Genomic DNA, 21,356 nt, shown 5'->3' on the forward strand with positions numbered 1-21,356 from the left:
TTTTAAACTAGCTAATTCACTACTAACATATACATTACTCGTATATTACAATGGCAGCCTTAGCAACCATATTATGACTACCCTTGTCTTTGAATTTTAAAAATGTGCATATATTTTTTTATATGGTTCTACTAATTTTTAGGTATAATTCTTTATATGTATTAACATCCTTAAAAACGAACAAACAAATGAATTATTCATTGTGTATAATTTTTTTTTTCTAATTTTGTAAAATTTGATGGCTGTCAAAAAAAAAATGCCTTAGCAATGCCACTCTAAACAGTTTTATAAAAAGTTTAACCATTTTATCGATTTTCATTTTTTTCACTTTTAAATATAATCATTTATATTTTTCATAAATCCGTAAAAATACACAAAACAAAATAAAACTTACTAAAAAAATACCAATTAAAATATGAAAACGCTCAAAAAGAAACAAACAAATAAAACGAAAAAATATTATCTATGACTGATCTTGTCTTTGAATTAAGCCACATCTTAAACCTTTCCCAAGCAAAACAAATGTCACTTTCCATCATCCTTTTATTCATGATTACTAAATGTTTTTATTACCTTCCCTTTATCTAGAATACTTTCTTGGAATTATTTTCGAACCTTTTTGTGAATTATTATATGATTTCATTTCTTGCCTTTTTACTATACTATTATTATATTTACTTTCCTCATTTATCCGTCTTTTATCTTGTCTATTTATGTATCTTCTATTTTTTCCATCACGTCCAAATTTTTTTGTTTTCCGCATATTTCGATTCTTCATATAGCGACCTTGTTTATTCTCTTCTCCTCTTCTTCTTCTTCTCCTTCTTCTTATTTCTGTTTCATCATTATCATAATTATTTTCCTTTAACCGATTTTTTTTATCTCGATATATATCACCTGCTTGCATGTCCATCCATTCAAATGGATTATGAGCTTCTTCACTATCACTCAAATATGATGATCCCTCATTATTTTTTCTCCAATTATTTAAAACTCCAAATTCACTATTTATATTCTTATTATTGTCATAACTTTTATTATACTCTGGATTTAAATTATTTCCTCTATAACCTTCAAAATTGTTGTCATATAATTCTTCTATATTATTTACATTTCCTGAATAATTTATATCGCCATTTACCATCTGAGCATTATGCATATTTTGTCTACCTCTCAAACTGCCTTCTGAAAATGTAGGATATCTATTCATTTCATATTGAGGTCTATAATTTCCCTCTTCGAAATTGTCTACATATTTTGATCGTACTTTATCGTCATTATTTATTTGCATAAAACTGCTATTAAATGGGGTCTCATTTTCAAAAACATAAATATCATTTTCCTTAACACTATCTAAATCTTTGGGTGTGTCATCTTCAATCTCATATTTTTCCATCTCTTCAAAATTTTCTTCCTCTAATAATTTCTCACTATGTTCACCTAATTCGCCCCCCTCATTTGTTGTATCCTCATCGGCCCCATCTTTGTCATAATAGACATCCGCAGATGAATCTTCTTCTGCTTCTATGGCATCTTCTTCTGCTTCTATGGCATCTTCTTCTGCTTCTATGGCATCATCTTCTGCTTCTCTGGCATCATCTTCTGCTTCTACTCCATCATCTTCCTGATTCTCTGAAACTGATTCTTCATTCATGAACTCTTTCGGTGTTACATCTTTATATTTTCGAACGGAACCAGACAAATCAATTCCCCCATTTAATAAAGCATGAATAAATTTATTTATCTCAAAATAGCCTTCAAAAATATCGTATGTTTTTAATTCTTCTGTTTCTTTTGACATTATTGAATAATTTAACATATTTCGTAACTCATTAATAGATATATTTGGATATATATTTAGGATAGTTGTTAGTATATTTATAAAAAATGCGGAATCATATCTAACTTCATAATAGGATATATCATGCTCGTTTCCCTTTTTTAAACTGCCATTTATACTATCGAAAAGGAAAACATAATTTTTTCGGTATTTTAAATATTCATTTTTTTGAGTTTGAGAATTAGAAACAATATTAACGTCATCAGAAAGGACATCCAAATAATTCAGTGATCCAATAAAAAAAACATTTTCCAAATTTTCAAAAAATGAAGATGGATATATTACAGAATTATCTTCATAAGACTTTTTATTAACTAACCCTTTCGATGGTAAAACTACAAATATTCCTGAATTTTTTAAATCTTCTATAATTTGTATTAATTCCTCATTTTTTTCATTTATATTATAATCTATATGAATTATTTTTACGTTTTTTGTTTTACAATATTCTAGACATTTAATTATAGGAATTATATCCGAGATATTTTTTTTTTCTTTACTATTATCAAATGCTTTGCATGTTTCTACATGTATACCACTTCTTTGTAAATCCATATTTTTTTCATATTTTTTTTCTACCCGTTTTAATGGATCACCTTGGATTATCAAATTAGCTTCATATGATCCATCTCCATCATTATCCTCCAAAAATGTAGACTCATATTCAGGATAATCATCGTCGTCAATTTTTTCGGTATTTATTTCAAAATTAAATGAATCAGAACTTTTATAATTTATATTGACGGAATGAAATGTATCACTATTATATGTACTAATATCATTGTTTAAAAAATGGTTAATTATTTCATCCTTAATATCCAATCCAGTGTCTATTAAACATATTGAGGTTGTACTAATTGGTAATCCATTGTTTCTCATAAATTCATAAATGTCATTTATTTTATTAAAATGTTCATATTTTCTATATTTCATGGATTGGTTTGTATTATTTTTTTTATTTCCGTAAAAAAAGTTTTGAACAAATTTATACATTCTTTGAAATATATTATCATCAACATTCTCTGTATCATTATTTTCTATAATTTCACCATCCTTATCATTTTTTAATTTTGTCTGAATAAAATTGAGATTATTAAGAGTTATATCTTCGCGTCTAAAAATGTCTTTGGATATAAAATTGTTTAAATCCTCATGAAGAATTCTATTACTAATAGTATGAGACTTTTTTTTGGTGCATATATAAGGAAACTTTTCCTTAACTAATAAAATAATAAAACTGTAAAATATCGCTACAACCGCGATATATTTTCGTTTTCCATTTAAAAGGACCATTATTCCTGATAAATATTTATATTAATTATTTAAAAAAAAAAAAAATTAACCCCATCAATCCTTTGGGAAAAATTAAACATTACATATGTTAATAAGTTTTGTTTTTTACAAAAAAATATATTTTTTTAATATATAGAAATAAAAAAATTGAACATATTATCTATTTATGGAAATATTACATAATAAGACAAAATGTAAACAATGATTATCATTTTATTTTTTCATAATAATAATAATATTCCTTTAACCTTATTATAACTAATACATTTTTTATTTGGACAATTTTACAACCTTGCAACATTTTTTTATATATAGCCAAATTTTCCATTACATTTTGGCTGTTTTTTTTTTTGTTAATAAAAAAAATGACCATTTATGTAACTAGCTAAAATAAAATATTTAGCTAGCTCAAGCTACTAGACAATTAATTTTTATTTGTTTCATATTTTTATATATAAACAAGTTTCTTTCAATTTGTATATATATATCACTGTGATGTTTTATAGAAAGATATGTTGTCTTACTTTATATAATTTATTGTTCCTTGACATAGACATATGTACGCACAATGAATAAGAAAAATTTTAATTTAATTCAAAACATTAACTAAAAAAAAACTAGCTTTTTACAATGAGGAAAAACGCACACAACCAAAAATATATTTATTTATAAAAAAACAATTATATACACACGTATATGGATATATGAAGATAAAATGCATTAGTATTAAAAAGTTGTATATATGAATAGAATACTCGAAATATATAATTTATAATAAATAAAATATAGATACTTTTTTATGTTTTTAAAATTTGTAACCCTATAAGATTTCAACTCTCTGATCAAATTCTATACATGCATCATTGTCTATAAGTACTTTTAAAATTCTCTTTAAATATTTTATATTTGTATTTTCATTAATAGTAAAAATAACAGTTTCGAGGTAATTCAAATAGATATAACTACCAGACTCTTTTATAATTATTGATAAGTCTTGATCATATATAATTTTATCAAAAATATTTTTTATATTATTTTTTTTTGAAGTTATTAATAAGCTATAAGAAGGTAAATCCTTAATACTGATATTGCTGTTAATTATATCTAAAACTATACTATTTACACATTTACCATCATATTGTGTATTTTCTTCTTTTGTCTCTCCATTGTCAGACATATTATTGCTTGACTTTATAAAATAAAAATTAGACTGTGAAATGTTCATAAAAAAAAATAAGGATATTAGGGATAAAAAAAAATACCGAAATTGGCACTTCATAATATAAAATGGATATTTAAAGATTATCAAAATAAAAGTATATTGTTTTTTTTATAAAATATTTGCCAATCCGCAATTGTACTATGCATATCGTCGTGTATGCTAGTATACTTTTATTTAAATAAATTTAATAAGTTTAATTTTTATCCTAATTTACATTCACATTATATCTATCGAATTTGATGGATGTAGGTACAAAAGTCATGCACATATATTTTTTTTTCGCTTTCTCAAAAATAACGCCAAAATTAGGAAATGCCTACAATATAGAATATATATATACATACACTTTTAACTATAGAAAACCCATAATAATTTTAATTAATATCTATTAAAAATTTGTACATATAATTAATATGAATATACTATGTGTATATTTATTTATACATAAGGAAACATGAAAGACATTAAAATTTTCGAACATTCAAACACACACTCATATTTATTTCATTTTATTAAAAATAATAATATCACAAATTCTATACCATTATTTGTGAAAATAAACACCGTATTCAATATGTTATGCCAAGAGTGATGTTATTAATATGAAAGTAAAAGGAGGAAATTACTTTTGCAGTAACAAACTTTTCCAATTAATACCAAAACAATGGCGTGCACCGAGTGATATATCTTTTGGTGTAATGCACCAAGGGTAGAAAGCAGTTATTATATTTGTACAATACAAATATAAATTGGAAAAAGTAATAAAATGTTTTATAACTTTTCAAAGTTAAATTATATACATACAATTTGATACAACTTTAATTTAAATAATACATATTATATCATGCAAAATGGACACGGAAAATCGATGCATATATTATATAAACGGAAATAGGCTATTAAAAACTAATTACAATATGTGTGCATATATGGGCACATACTATTAAATCGTTGCTACACATGAAACAAAAAGTTAAAAAAAATACATAAATAAACAAATACGTATATGAATGAAAAATAAAAATTTGAAATATTTTTTCCCGCCTATGTGGGTCAATCTCGAAGAGGCATACTATATTCATCGTGCTAGATGATATTTGTGTACTTCATCAACTTCTTAACTTGTTAATTTCTTTTCGATTTCTTCCATATACTAATGCCTTGGGATCTTATGTATGAATTCTTTGAGGATATAGCATTTCCCACTGCCTTTACTATGTCTATATATCCACCCCATTTAACTTTATTTTTATGGGATGCCAATTTTACAACTGAATTTTTTAAAATGTCTATAACTTGTTTATATGTCAATTCAGGATTGATTGATAAAACGATCGAAGCAATTCCAGCAACATGAGGAGAAGCCATAGATGTCCCACTTAATTCCATATATGAACGGCGGGTAGCAGTAGAATAAATATTTGAACCTGGTGCTGAAACTTGACAGTAAATATCACTATAAAAGGAGTTGATAGAAACTGCATATTCATCATTTGTTTTCTTTTTTAAGTTTGCAACAACAAGAAGATTGTCATATTGTGGTGAAAGTACTGATGGATATTTAGCATTAACAGATAAATCACATTTTTTTATATCTGGGATAGAATTTGAAGGATGGAAACAATTACTTGCAGAAACAACAAATAAAATTCCCATTTTTCCTAAATACTCAATTGTTGAACTAAATACAGTACTATATTCATCAAAAGAAAAACTTCCATTAATAATACTAACATTCTTACTAATACAATAATCAATACATTTAAATATATTACCTAATCTACCTAATTTTTTATCATCTAAAGCTTTACAAATAACTAATTTCGATTTTGTATTTACTCCAACCACACCAATAGAATTATTTCCAACAGCTGAAATGATACCTGCAACATGAGTTCCATGATTGTGATCATCCCATGGATCTCCATTGTTACTTACATAATTAGCACCATAGATATCATCAACTATTCCATTATTATCATCATCAACACCATTTTTTCCATTTAATTCTTTTAAATTTACATAAATACTGTCTTTTATATCTGGGTGAGTATAATCTATACCACTATCTACTACACATACTTTTGCACTTTCAACTACATTATTTTCTATCAACTCTTGGGCATCATCTAAACGAGCTAAATCTAAACCCCATTGTAAATTTCTATATTCATCATTAAAAACATAATTTTTTTTTGAATTTTTAGGTTTTTCAAATTTATCATATGTTTTATTTTCTACTTCTAACATATTTGAGTGTATCTTTTTAAAATCGATAGATGTATCCCCTCTTTTTACTGCCTCTTTTATAATGTCTACATATATAGAATCTGCTCCTACTAATTCATCGGATTCTACATGTGCTCCTTTTTTTTTTAATAATGTTATATAATCTTCTAATTCTTTATCTGTCATATCTGAATTTAATTCAATTATCATAGATTTTAAATTTTTTAAATTTACAATATCTCCTTTACTTTGAATAAATGACATAAAATCTTCTTGAATAATTGATTCTTCAAAAAATGATGGACTAGTTGTATGATTCTCACTAACAATTAATCTTAAAGATTTATTTTTTTTTTCTTCGATTTTTTTTTTAGAGTGTTTTTCTTCTTCTTCCGCTTTTTTCTTTTCCATTTCTATTTTTTTTAATTCTTCTTTTGGTGCATCATCATCTGGATTATATGCATCTTCATCTGCTTCAATATCATCAATTGTCATGTTACTATTTTCTAAAATTGCATCAACTTTTTCTAAAAATCGTAAATCTTCAATTATTTTTTTTACATCCTTTTCTTTATTTTCTTTTTCCTGTCTCATTAAATCTGTATGTGCCGACATTGCACCCAAAGCCAAGCTTACAACACAAGTATAAATAAAAACGGTTCTCATTTTTGAAAATGCCATTTTTTATTTGTACGAAAAATAGCTGTTTGTTTAAAAGAGAAATCTAGCTAAATTAATTTGACGTAAAAATTATGACCAATGCAGGCAAATTTTTGGCTATTTGAAATGAAAAAAAAATATATCAAACAATAAAATTGTCTTAAATATAATTAAATAGTAATACGTAATAATCAAAATGAGTGTGTTAAAAAAATATATATACTATTAATTGAAACAAATGTATATTGAATTTAATTAGTTTGTAAAAATTGAATTTTAAATATTTTATTATGTAGGTTTTCTTTTTAATTTGGACATGAAAAAAAAAAATAATAAAACATACAATAAAAAATTTGTAGAGTTATGTACTATCTATAATGTGAAATTCCACAATTTTGATGTGACATAAACTCTTTTACACATAATTGTTTGAAAAAAATGTCTTTACAACATTGTCTTTATTATTTGTAGAGAAAATTAATTACAATTAACAACTGCATATAATATATGTAATATATAAATACACATAGATATATTGAATTGAATTTTTTTATAAATAATATAATTTTTACTCAGGTATAAAATCAAAAATAATTGTGATTGTCAAAAAAGTTCTTTTAATTTTTAAATATCATAACGTTCTAATAAAAAATAGATCTATTAAATTTTAAGTTCAAAGAATAAAGAGAAGGAAAAACAAATTTGTTACAAATTTATAAAAATCATTTTCTTTTCAATATAATTTTATTTATATTTTTTAATTTACTTAATTTGATTTAATTTTTTTTTTAGTATAATTTATTTATTTTGTTTTCCTTATGGTACGAAACACCTGGAACATTGGAAATTTTTTATTTCACGTGCTCTACAAAAAATAAAAAAAAAAATAATAAATAAATGCACTTTCTACATTTATATCCCTATTAAAAATATATTTTGTTTGTTTTTTTTTTGAGTGCTTTATTTTTTCCTTTTATAAATTATATATTTACAAATTTAGTAATAAAACAAAATTGTCTTAAGACATTGAATTAATTTATCAACAATTTAATGTCTAAACTCTAGTGCGCATATTACTGTGTAATTTTTTTAAAGATATTATTATAACGGTATATACGTATAAAAAGGGAAATTTTTATTAAAAAAAAAACCGTTCTTTTTTATTTTCCAATTTAATGTGTACTATATATGTTGTTTTTTTTTTAATTTTTCATATTTTTAAAAAAATTTTTATTTATTTTATTTTTCCTCGAAGAGTGATAAAATATGTATAATATATAATGCACATTTTATTGTCCTAAATTTTTTTTTACACAAATTAGTGGCAAACAATATTTAAAACCAATTTTATTGCTAAACATTTGTGTAAATTTAAATAAAACTCTCAAAATATGTATATAATTTTTTCCCCTTAAAAAAATTAATTTATTTTTCATAATCCATTATTTATATTTACACTGAAAAAATAACATAAAACATTTCATAGTAATAAATTTTATTTGTAAAAATAAAGAACATCATAAATAATTCACATTGTCTATTTTCGATGACTAATAAAAAAATATTTTAAAGCTGTAACATTATTTGTTAATAATTTTGTTGTAATAAAAGGAGAATAAATTTATTACCACAAATTCGAATATGAACAATTTGTTCATAAAAAATAACTATTTAAAAAATAGCTAGTTAAAAAAGGCAAATAAAACAATATAGTTTATGAACTGTTCATAACATATATAATATAGTAAGGAAATAAATGGTATATATTTGTAGACTTTCAAAATTGTCAACTTATTTAAATGAACTGTATATATATATGTTCTATAGTATACACATATTTTTATGACTGTTCATAATTTTATTTACCTCCGATTAATATAAAAAAGTATTAAATAAAAAAAATAATAATAAAATAAAAATGATATTCAAAATGATATTACAAAATAAAAAGACAAGAAAATAACATAAAACAAAAAATATTGTACAAAAGTATTTCTCACCCATATAAGGGTACAAAATGTATGTAACAATATTATAAGGATTTTACACAAATTTTATTAAAATTAAAAAAAAATAAAATAACCAACACTTGGGATTATTCATTTTTTTTGCTATCCCTTATTATTGTTTATATTTTTATAATCCAGTAATTTTTATTAATTTTTCATTTTTTTTTGTTTTATTTTATTTTTTTTTCTTTTTTTCACTTTCCCTTTAACATAAAGCCAATAAATGTATTAATTAAAAAAAACAATTTTTGATAGAAAGAAAATATATAAAAACAATAAAGTATAATCCCTTTTTTTTACTATTCATATTAACTTGTTTACATATTATACAATAGGTACACATATTTATTATATGTATAATAATGGTACGTAAAATAACATATTTTAAAATCCGTGCACATAAAATTATTATATTACCTGCCGTGCTTCATAAATGACATAATAATTTAGTATATATTATAAAAGTAATTATATATTTATTTAACAAGTATTATGAAATAATTTCCCCTTAAATATTTAAATAGTAAGGATTATTATATATCCTATATACGATCGTACAAAAAATGTACAAAAAAAATAACAAAATTTATAAAAAAACAGAAAATACATAAATAAGCATTTAAACAATAAAAAAAATAAAAAAATTTATATTTCCATACTAATTAAGATTATAAACATATATGCATGTTTGTATATATCTTTTTAAATTAAACATATTGTTTTTTCTAGTATAATAAATGAAGTATATTCCATGTTATATCCATAATAAGGTACTTCCAATAACTGGAGTAACAATATAGCATGTCACTGTATGAAATATAATTCGTCAATCATAACTATCATTGGGAATAAAATTTGCTGAAAATTTTTTCAGTAAATAATATATTTCTAAAAGGTTTGATTAAAATTTTTTGTTTTTTTTTTTGCTTATTCATATCCTTTGACCTATTATTTAATCCCCTCTTCATTTGAATTGGAAAAATTTTGCATATTTAAAAAATATGATGAATGACAATGGTTTGAATAATAGCCATAAAATGAACAACACAAATAATTTGGCTAGCAGTAATAATCGAAGTAACATGTTTCAAAATCGTGGTGGAATAAATCAAAACGCTGCGAATCCCAATATTCCAATTGCTCCATCAAATAATATTCACCATATAAATGCACAAGGAAATGCAAATAATAATATCATTGGGTCAGGAATTAACAATTACAATGCTAATGGTGTAAATATGCATAATATGGCTAATTCAAAAATGAATAATAATAATATTAGTAACAGTAACAATAATAATATAAATAATGGAGAAATGGGAATGTCCAACAATTTTAATAATGCTCATGTAAATCCAGGATCTTCTATTCGCGTTGCACCAAATGATGATGAAGAGAAAAAAAAAATATATCAATTAATATTTGATTTATGTTTTTCTGAAAAAAGAGAAAGTGCATTATTAGAATTGTCGAGAAAGAGAGAAAAATATCATGATATTGCACCTGTATTATGGAATTCTTTTGGAACTATAACGACCTTATTACAAGAAATTGTGTCGATATATCCACAATTATCACCACCCTTATTAACAACATCTTCATCAAATCGAGTTTGTAATTCATTGGCTTTGTTACAATGTGTTGCTTCACACCCAGAAACAAAACAACATTTTTTAAATGCACATATACCATTATTTTTATATCCCTTTTTAAATGCAGAATCAAAAAATAGACCTTTTGAATATTTACGTCTAACGTCTCTAGGTGTCATTGGTGCATTAGTTAAAGTTGATAATCCAGATGTAATCAATTTTTTATTACAAACAGAAATAATACCATTATGCTTACGAATCATGGAAACAGGAAGTGAACTATCTAAAACAGTTGCTACATTTATTGTTCAAAAAATATTAATAGATGAATTAGGATTAAATTATATATGTGCCACACCTGAAAGATTTTATGCAGTATCAACAGTTTTATCAAATATGGTTAATGCATTAGTTGAAAATCCATCATCAAGATTATTAAAACATATAGTTCGTTGTTATTTGAGATTGTCTGAAAACCCAAGAGCTTTAGAAGCATTAAAATGTTGTTTACCTGATTCTTTGAAACATATTAATAAAGCTTTTATTCCATGCCTTAAAGAAGATCCATATACAAAAAAATGGCTAATTCAGTTACTTTATAATATTAACAATGCAGAACAAACACAAAATGTTTCGAATCATCTTAATGCACTAAATAATATGCATATTCATCATGTCGGACCACAAAATATTTCAAACCCTCATCCTGTAAATTCAAATAGTCATATAAATAATTTGACAAAAAATAATTATAATAATATTCCACCAAACATGAATGATACTATAATGCAAGAAAATAATAATATCAAAAGTAGTAATACAGGAAATAAAAATAATACCAACAATTATAAAGATCAAAATAATGCAACTAATATCGGTTCCAATTCGAATAGTAATAACATTTCAAACATACCTAACAAATCAAATCATTCAAAATCAGGATCAAGTAATATACCTACTATGCTTTCAAATAATAGTCAACATGGTAATTCACAAAATGCTGCTACATCAAATATTAATAATAGTAATAATTCAAAAACGGGTTCTACAAATAGCGATAATATAACAAAAAATATTGCCATGTCAGGCAATAATAATACTAGTTCAATTAATGTTGGTAATAATATAGATGTTTCTAATACATCTAACAATGCAGAAATAGAAACTGTTCCAACAAATGGATCTAATAACACACCCTCAACTTCTGCTAATGCAGATACTACTATAACTACTAACAATAGTAAATAATATTTTTTTTTAATTAATATTTGTAAAAAATATATCATCGTATAATAAATATAAAATTGCTTTAAATTTTATTTATGTTAAAATGATTTTATTACATATATAGTGAAATATTAGTCTTTTGGATGTATGCATATATGTTTATGTTTTTTTTTTTTTTATATTTTTTTTTGTATAATGTGTTGTCATTTTATATTTTTTCATTTTCAAACACACTTGAATTTTTTCCTTCATATATAATATCAAATGTAATTTTGATGAACTTGGATTTTTTTTTCAACCCTCTTGTTTATTTTTATTTCAAATTTTAATATGTATATATATTTAAAATAGTTTTTTTCACAAATATTACGTAATTGTATATTTGAATTGTTTTACTTTTTATTTATTTATATACCCATGCCTATGTATGTTTACATAATTATGCAAACATACGAGACTCTACAAAGTAGGTATTTTATTTTTTGTTGTTATACCTGCTATATCAAATAAATGTATAAATTAAAAAAGTAAGTAACATCGAAATTTTAAGAATAATTAAGAATAATGTTGTTATTGGGGTGCCATGTATATATATATATATACATATATAGGCTTACAATGTAATGGTATGCACAGCTAGCTAAAAAAAATGAATGAAAACCATATGGCTACTTTTCACTAATTTAACACTGTGCAGGTGTGGTAAAAAAAAAAAAAAAGAAGTATACATGCATAATTGCAAATAGAAAGGGATCCAAAAGGGATAGACAAATATAATGTTTACACAAAACATGAAGTATAATTATTAGTAGCCATCCATATTATGAATATTATAATTTTAAGTATATAGTATGAATTATATTACTATAGATGTAAGCATTTCTTCAATAATAGGATCTATTTCTTTATTATTAACTACAGCATCACATAAAACTAAAGCTGTTTCAATATCTAAAACTTTTGCTGCAAAAATAATTAAATGAAAATCAGAGCATCTAGATTTTCCATTAACACCCCTATCTAATTTACTACTTGAAAAATATTCTTTAACATCATAAGCAGTTTGAGGTTTATTTCTATTTTCTCTTGGGAAATGGTAATTTTTAAAAATAGAGCGTACAACTTTTGGTGCTGAATCATTAACACGTATTATAAACCAATCAGTATCAAATTTATTTGTTTCTTTACCTCCTTCTAAAATTTGAGGTAGTAATTCATGTTTATTTGGGTTTCTTAATTTTATATGAGATGGATCATCTTGTATTTCATCAATTAAATTATCTCTTATCAAACTCATCCCTAAATCTGATACCATAAAGGCATTTGTAATTGGTTCATTGTTTAATAATGGATCAGGTGATATTGTACATGTAATAAAATTTGATATACTATAATTAGTATAATGCATATTTTTTTTTAAGTTAGATAATTGTAATTTAGCTATATTTACTAATTCGTGAGAAGCTAGATATTCTTTTCTTGGCAGATGAGTAAAAATTATTCCAATTTTTTCTAATCCTAATTTGTTTGCAATTAAATCAACATTATCCATAAAATCGTCAGGTAATAATCTGACTTGATCAGCTTCACAAAATTGTGGTGGCTCATATATACATTCACAAACAGCTCGTATTCCTAAATTATAATGTGTATCTTCTTTATAATATCCATACATCCATCCAATTCTTTGTTCAAGCATATGGTTTTCATAACACCAATAATGAACAAAATTTTTTATTTCTTCAATATTCATTAATTCTAAATGGTCTACATGTCTATACTCTTGATGTTTTAATGTTACACTTAATGGTATTTTATTTAATTGTCCTTTTACTAAATATATAGATTTGTATTCATTATTTAATGGTAAATCTGTTGTATTATATCCTCTTAATTTTAAAAAATAATCAAATGATTTGAAATTTGGTTCATTTTCATTATTTTCTTTTTTTAGTTTATCTTCTCCACTATTTACATTTTTACTATATCCTGATTTATTATCATTTTCATTTTTTGACTTATTTGCATTAGTATTTGTCGTGGATTTTTTCTCTAAACTGTCATCACCATCTTTATTGTTAGGAGTGGCATTATTTGTACTTTTTTTATATGTAGGTTTTATTTCACTTTTTAATTCTACAATACATCCATTTTGCATATTATACTCATCAAGAGTTATCCAATCATTATTTAAAGCCTCATTTGAATAACCGAATAAATATATTTTTTGTTTTTCTACTGGTACATTTAAAACTTCATTAATTTTATTTTTTAATTCAATTAATTTTTTATCTTTTTCGATTTCAATTCTGTATATTCCCGTCACACATCGCAACCTCACAATTATTTTGCTCATTTTTCGATTTTGTGGGATACCGGCCCTTTTTACCTATGTTACTATATTTATACTTTATTTCACTTTTTATTTTTTTTTTTTAATTCTTCATGAAAAATGATAAATTCATTTCATAGGTATATATATTATATGTATGGGTTTATTTATTTGTTTAAACTTAAGAATGAAAAAAAAGGCTAGACCAAAAAAAAAAAAAAATATAAAATAAAAAATAAATAAAATAAAGTGATAATAATATAACAAAGTAAAATACCAGCAATAGTTGCGATAGTAATAATTTATATAGTATAGTGCACGAAATCTATGAATTAATTTTTTCAATCAAATATATGCTTATATATTTTTTTTCCATAAAATAATTTAGAACATGAAAATTATCTTTTTATCGATAACCCCATAATTAGACTTATCTTATGCATATATATGTATACCATTTTATATATTCACGAAATTGTAATAATAATTTACGAGCTAATATAAAATGTCCATTTTTTTTGTTCCTCTCTAACCACAATGTTACTATCCAAACATGTTTATTTTTTCCACATATGAAATATTATATTTATCATATTTATTATTATTTTTTGTCAACCTTTAAATAGTACACTAGTATTAAATTAAAAAAATAAAACTATATAATTTAGAAAAATGAAAAAAACAAAATAACAATCCATCCATATTACCTTTTCCCAATTTATGACCGGCACAAAGGTGTAAGATGAATAATGAAGGAGATTACGATTTCCGTTTTATTATGCCCCTATTTTAGCATTTTTACATTTCAATATTTTTTATTTTACGATTTTTCTGGTCATACAAACTTTGTAACATATTTTTTATTTTACGATTTTTCTGGTCATACAAACTTTGTAACAATGCAGGCTTAATTATTTTGTTTTATTCATGTATTCGCTAGCTATTTCATTTGGATCCAAAAAAAAAAATAAAATTTCTCAAATTTTATAAACTATCCTAATTATTAGGTATAAGTATTATTTAATTTATCTTAAAAGCATATTTTATTGTTATACCTAACCATGTTTTTTAATTGCTAATTTTAAGACAAATATAAAACAAGGGGTATATATTTACCTGTACAATTCATATATTATTGCCCTTGTTTGAGAGTGTATACTAATTTAGTATTTTTTTCATATCACACACATACTCATATGTTAATCCATAAAAAAGAGAGAACAAGTATGTATTATATTTTTTATAAAAGAATATATATATATTATGTTATAGTGTAGGGGCAAAGGTAGCAATTTTTTTTTATATAATTATATTTATGAACTGTTCATGCGAAAATAGTAATTGTTCAGGTTTTTTTTCTTAAATTGTTATTCCATAGTCATGTAAATATTGCCATAATTCTTAATGTTCATATTTTTCAAATATATGTCATATTCGTATAGTATACCAATTAGTTATGTTTAAAAATTAACGTATATCTCTAAACATAAGAATTTTTCGTTATATAAAATATGTACATAATGAAATTCATAGAAGACAAATTATGTAATAAATGAGCAAATGAATATTTCAAAACATTTTTAACTTTTTGTGCATACGATTTGTTATGACAAAATCATATAAAATTTTATAGATTACCAAAAATGGCTTTATAAACAACTGGCTATATAATATATATAGAAGAAAGGAGCTCATATTAGGAATGTATAAAATTATTATAGTCCGAATTTAATTAGCCATACCATTCATTACCTTTTTTTTGTCAATTTTTATTTTATTTTTGTTTCTTATACAACTTTTTCCTTTATTTTATACATATGTAGGTATATATTATACACATTAAAGGTATATAAATATTCCTCATTGTTTATTTTATAGAAAAAAAGTGGGTATTCATAAAAAAATAATATAAGGGATGAAAAGAAAAAAAGAAAGGGCGAAGAAAAGCTATATAAAATAAAATTAAAAAATATGTATATACTTTTACAAATTCTTTTAATTTTACGGAATTTATTAAATGCTAAAAATGCATAAAAAAACAGTCAAAAAATAAAATAAAATATATAATTTTTTTTACTTTTTTAATTCTTTATCAAGTATCTATAAAACAAATTATCGTGTATCTATATATATGCAAATAATATAATATTTGTATGCTGATAATGCCCATTTGCATTAATATTATTGTATATGTGATAAATGCATTTATAATTATGTATATATAATAAGTATGTATATGCATATATATATATATATATATATATAATCCTTTTTAAGCGCATTATTATTTATGCATATTTTTTATAAATATATTTGGTTCCCTTTTTGAATTAATTAAAAAAAAAAATAGGATTTCATAAACGATTTTATGTCGTTTGATTTTTTTTTGAATATCTAAAAATTAACAAAATAAAATGTTTACATAATATATATATAAGAGAGTTACATCATATAAAAAAATATATTATATATGTATATTTTTGTTAATAATATTTTTATTTTTTCATAAATTTTATGTATGCCAATTTTATCAACAGATCCCATCTCAAATTATAAAAAATGATTATACTGTAGTAATTTAAGAAGTAAAAAAGAAAAAAAAAAACACCAAAGTTATGGAAAGATATTTTACTATTCATTTAAAATAATAATCATTTGATTTAATTTATTCGTACTATTATAATTACAATTAAAAAAGTAAGGGAACAAATATTTTAAATAAATATAGTTTTATTGTATATGTATGTATATATTATATATATATCTATCAATTTACATGTCAGTGCCTGTGGTAATTCTATTTGTGTTTACTTTAGTATAATATATACACTATACATGCTTAGCATTTAGAAAGTTCTTCCCTTTAATGTATATAATACGCAATTGAATGTTTACTCGTAAAATAATTATTTTATTGCATGATCATACCTATTTAAAAACATTTTTATTTTGTATAAATTTTCACCATTTTTTAATTTTAATTTTTTTTATTAACACATTCTTTTACTTCCCCACCTCTGTACACAAGACATATACGTTTTATGGATGTGCTACAGTAACATTTATAGATGGGTATATAATGCAATTGTTTATTCAAGAAATGTTTAGCATGCATTTATATATGCTAATAAGTATATATATTATCATTAATTTGTTTTGTAACTATTTTTTTATGTTGATTTGAGTTTTTTTTTATATATATATAGCTGTAACATATTCAGTACATTGTCAAAGTATAAATCTCATAATGCTTTGAAAGAAAATAAATATGTCCTCGATACATATACTCTAACATATAAGTGCGCACAAATGGTCGAGACACTTTCTTTCCTAGTTTTACTTTCCTTCGATATATAAAAAAATAGAATAATAAAATATTATCAAAGCCCAAATGATAAGAAAAATACTGTCGAAGGATCAAAATGTTTTTGAATGCATTGAAATGGGACAGATAAGTAAAATATCTGATAAGGCAATAGAAAATAATTCAGATAATGAACATGTAAATATAGAAAATTTTAATCAGTATTCTTCAATAAATATAAATAAACCATCATTCATTGATGATGATAAATATATATGTAATAAAATATTTGAAACTATGAATGATCAAAATAATGAAAATTTAAAAAATCGGGATGTTAATTGGTTTGAGGATAATGATATTGAAGAAGATAAATTTAATTCTATAAATACTGAAGAGAATTTTCATCAAATGTTAATAGGAATGAAAAGAAATGAAGAAAGTGATAAGTTATCAAATTTAGATAAAAATATTGAAAATGATATAGATCAACAATCTGCCCCTTTAAGTGAATATATGGGACTTACTGAATATAATGAAGATAGTCATAAAAAATTTATAAACAATTTTGATGAGGACAATATAGACTTACTAAATAGTCAAATAGATGATACTCACGAAAATCGTGAAAAAAATAATGACACTAGTCATGATGAAGCTTGTAGCAACAGTGAGGAAAATGATACAAAACAAGCAGACATGAGCAGTGTCAATAAAAATAAGAAAGACACACATGCTAGTAATAATGAAAACGAACGTAACGATAAAAATTTCGATAAACTAAGCATTAGTCCAAATATGAACGACTCTATTGATATGGATTTTGAAAACATTTTTAAAGTAAATAAAACTCGTGATATTTGCGAACTTAAAAAAAAAGGAGGGGGGGAATTTATGTTTCCCCAAACAATTGCTTCCGATTTTAAAGATCCAAATAAAGAAATTCCATTTTTTGATATAAAAAAAGAAAATGGAAAAAATTATGATCAGCATGACGATGATACAAAAATTGTCGAACATGCCATCCGTCAGGTAAATAAAAGTGCCGATGCACTAAAAAATAACAGCTTTAATAAAAAAGAAAACATTCCTCATAATTTGAGACCTGAAGCTTCAACTCCAAACAGTGAAACAAAAAGTGAAAAAAAAAATTTTATGAGTGAAGCTACTAGAAAGGTAAATAAAATATCTGATAAAAATAGTGAGGAAGAAACCGATGTGATAACCAACATGGATGACACTACTAAGTCGCAAACCTTAGATAAACATAAAATTAAAAGAAATGATTTAAAACATTCCCTTAAAAAATATCATTCCAATAATATCCCACGAAGACAATCATCGAATGATATATACACTTTTGAAAATTGTTCAAATAAAAAATTCCATAGTACTAATAATATGGAATATATGAATAATGACATTTTTGAATATTCCCCTGAAATGCTAAATCGTCAGGGCCATCAAATGGTCGAAAAACGAGGCAGCGAAAAGCGAAGTAGCGAAAAACGAGATAGCGAAAAACGAGATAGCGAAAAACGAGGTAGCGAAAAACGGGGTAGCGAAAAACGAGACGATAAAAGTCTACCAAATGATAAGAGTAAAAATGATATAGTATCTGAAACTGTTGAATTTGAAAAAAATTTTAAAAATTTAATAACCGATGAGCATTTTTCTTTAACTCCTCCCAATAGGAATGAAGAAAATACTTTGAATTTATATGACGATATTACTGATATGTCTATTAGAAACGAAAGAAAAATAGATAATAGAAAACCCTTTTTTAAGGATAATACTATGCGTAGTTTAATAAATCAAGCAAGAGAAACCCTTCGAATAAAAGAAGGAAGTAATAATAATGAACTAAATAAAAAAATAATAGAGCTAACAGTACAAAATATAAAAAAACGCAATGATAATGATGAAGGAATTAACAATGATGAAATTGATAGCGATGGAGAGAGTGTTCATAAAACAGGGGTTGTTGATTTATATGAAAATAATTTTAAAACTATATTACAAAGACCGTTAAATATTGATCAAATTCAAAATATGAATAATTTTCAAAATTTTGAAAAAAATAAACATGAATCTTTTAAAAAAATTGAAAATGAAAATAAGGGAATCACCCCAACTAATCGACTAGATAGTAAAGAAAGAATTATGTTAAGGAAATTTTCGAAAAATGACATAGAAGCCAATAGCGATACACTTTTAAATCTTCATTATAAAGGTAGTGGTGAAAAAAGGCTTTTAACAACTTCAACAGATGTAACTACTCTTCAAAATAATAATAAAACAAGTAGCACATCTATTGGTAAAAGTGACCAAGCAGATGCAGATGAAAATGAGAGATATCCACCACCAGTTATTAATGATAATAAAATAAAAAGAAGAGTTATTGATTGTAAAAACGATAAATTAAAATGGGGTACAACACAAGTAATTATTGATATAGATGATACAATAAGATCAAGTGGTGGATATAAACTTTTTAATTATGCATTAGGTGGTGTAGATGCACAATATCATAGAGGAGAAACATATCCTGGTTCTTTTCAATTCATATTTGAATTAGCAATGAATAAATTACCACCTGAATGTAAACCTTTATTATTATCTGTTTTGACTGCTAGAATACCTCAAGTCCCAATAACTGAAAATTCATTTTTAAATGTAAAATTTCATGAAGTAGCAGAAAGACGAGGAATTAAAAATTGGGGTATTGATTGTGATAATAAAATTTTATATTCTACTTTAAAAGAATGGGTATGGAATGAAACCCGAGGAGAAAAAAAATTTTTTAATTTTAAACAATTGCATAAACATGTTATTCATCAAAATTCTCTTGTTCGATATATATGGATTGGTGATACAGGAGATATGGATAAGCAAGCAGGAGAAATGATGATTAAAACTTTTCCGCAAAGAATGAAAGCTGTTTTTTTACATCATGTAAAAGGGAAAGATGATAAAACATTATTACCAAATGATTATTTTATTAAATCAGTTCCAGTATTTTTTTTCCGAACATATGTTGGAGCTGCGACAAAAGCCTATGCATATAATTTAATTGATAAAAAAGGGCTAACTAGAGTTCTTGTACAAGCTGTTTTAGATTTGGAAAAAAGTAGAACACCTTCTAACTCATCAAAATGGGAAGATTTAATCAAAGATATTTTGTTGAGTGATGCCATTGATGAACTTGATAAATATAATGCAGAGACCGTTAATAAAACAAAGAAAATTATATCATATCGTATGAAAGAAATGGCAGAAAGAAAACTATAATTTACTAATTAAATATTTTTTTTATCTTCCTTGACTAGCAAAAAAAAAAAACGTGTATATAAAATACATGCGTACATACATATATGTTTGTGCTCATTTTTCACAGGCGTAATGTAAAACTACATGCGCTTTATAACCATCCTTTTTTTGTATTTCCATTAATTCTACTATTTGTATGTGCATAAATATAAACAAAACTTATATCTACGTGTATGCGTGAGTATGCCGGTATATGCGTATGCAAGATTTATCTTTTAAATCAATTGAAATTCGAAAATAAAAATAGTCCATATATACATATGTTCAAATATGTTTTCATTGGAAAAAGAGAAATGGGAAACATTTTGACAAAAAAAA

General features: G+C 23.8%; 6 protein-coding genes across 6 annotated transcripts; 2 read left to right on the forward strand and 4 right to left on the reverse strand.

Moving 5' to 3' along the window:
* Positions 1 to 580: 580 nt before the first annotated feature.
* PVVCY_1100780 (conserved Plasmodium protein, unknown function) lies at positions 581 to 3,133 on the reverse strand (the record flags this gene model as incomplete). The annotated part of the gene is made up of 1 exon (XM_008626296.1): positions 581 to 3,133. One exon carries the CDS (start codon positions 3,131 to 3,133, stop codon positions 581 to 583), a length of 2,553 nt encoding a protein of 850 aa, XP_008624518.1.
* Positions 3,134 to 3,953: 820 nt separating this feature from the next.
* On the reverse strand, positions 3,954 to 4,310 carry PVVCY_1100790 (conserved Plasmodium protein, unknown function; the record flags this gene model as incomplete). The annotated part of the gene is made up of 1 exon (XM_008626295.1): positions 3,954 to 4,310. One exon carries the CDS (start codon positions 4,308 to 4,310, stop codon positions 3,954 to 3,956), a length of 357 nt encoding a protein of 118 aa, XP_008624517.1.
* A 1,170-nt stretch (positions 4,311 to 5,480) lies between these two features.
* PVVCY_1100800 (subtilisin-like protease 1, putative) lies at positions 5,481 to 7,199 on the reverse strand (the record flags this gene model as incomplete). Its single annotated transcript, XM_008626294.2, has 1 exon — positions 5,481 to 7,199. One exon carries the CDS (start codon positions 7,197 to 7,199, stop codon positions 5,481 to 5,483), a length of 1,719 nt encoding a protein of 572 aa, XP_008624516.2.
* Positions 7,200 to 10,254: 3,055 nt separating this feature from the next.
* Positions 10,255 to 12,093, forward strand: PVVCY_1100810 (cell differentiation protein, putative; the record flags this gene model as incomplete). Its single annotated transcript, XM_008626293.1, has 1 exon — positions 10,255 to 12,093. The coding sequence occupies one exon, from the start codon at positions 10,255 to 10,257 to the stop codon at positions 12,091 to 12,093; it is 1,839 nt and encodes a 612-aa protein (XP_008624515.1).
* An 835-nt stretch (positions 12,094 to 12,928) lies between these two features.
* On the reverse strand, positions 12,929 to 14,428 carry PVVCY_1100820 (nuclear protein localization protein 4, putative; the record flags this gene model as incomplete). The annotated part of the gene is made up of 1 exon (XM_008626292.1): positions 12,929 to 14,428. The coding sequence occupies one exon, from the start codon at positions 14,426 to 14,428 to the stop codon at positions 12,929 to 12,931; it is 1,500 nt and encodes a 499-aa protein (XP_008624514.1).
* A 3,367-nt stretch (positions 14,429 to 17,795) lies between these two features.
* Positions 17,796 to 20,999, forward strand: PVVCY_1100830 (conserved Plasmodium protein, unknown function; the record flags this gene model as incomplete). Its single annotated transcript, XM_008626291.1, has 1 exon — positions 17,796 to 20,999. The coding sequence occupies one exon, from the start codon at positions 17,796 to 17,798 to the stop codon at positions 20,997 to 20,999; it is 3,204 nt and encodes a 1,067-aa protein (XP_008624513.1).
* Between the last annotated feature and the right edge of the window lie 357 nt (positions 21,000 to 21,356).

The sequence above is a fragment of the Plasmodium vinckei genome (genome assembly GCF_900681995.1).
Source record: "Plasmodium vinckei vinckei genome assembly, chromosome: PVVCY_11".
NCBI classification, from domain to species: Eukaryota; Apicomplexa; class Aconoidasida; order Haemosporida; family Plasmodiidae; genus Plasmodium; species Plasmodium vinckei.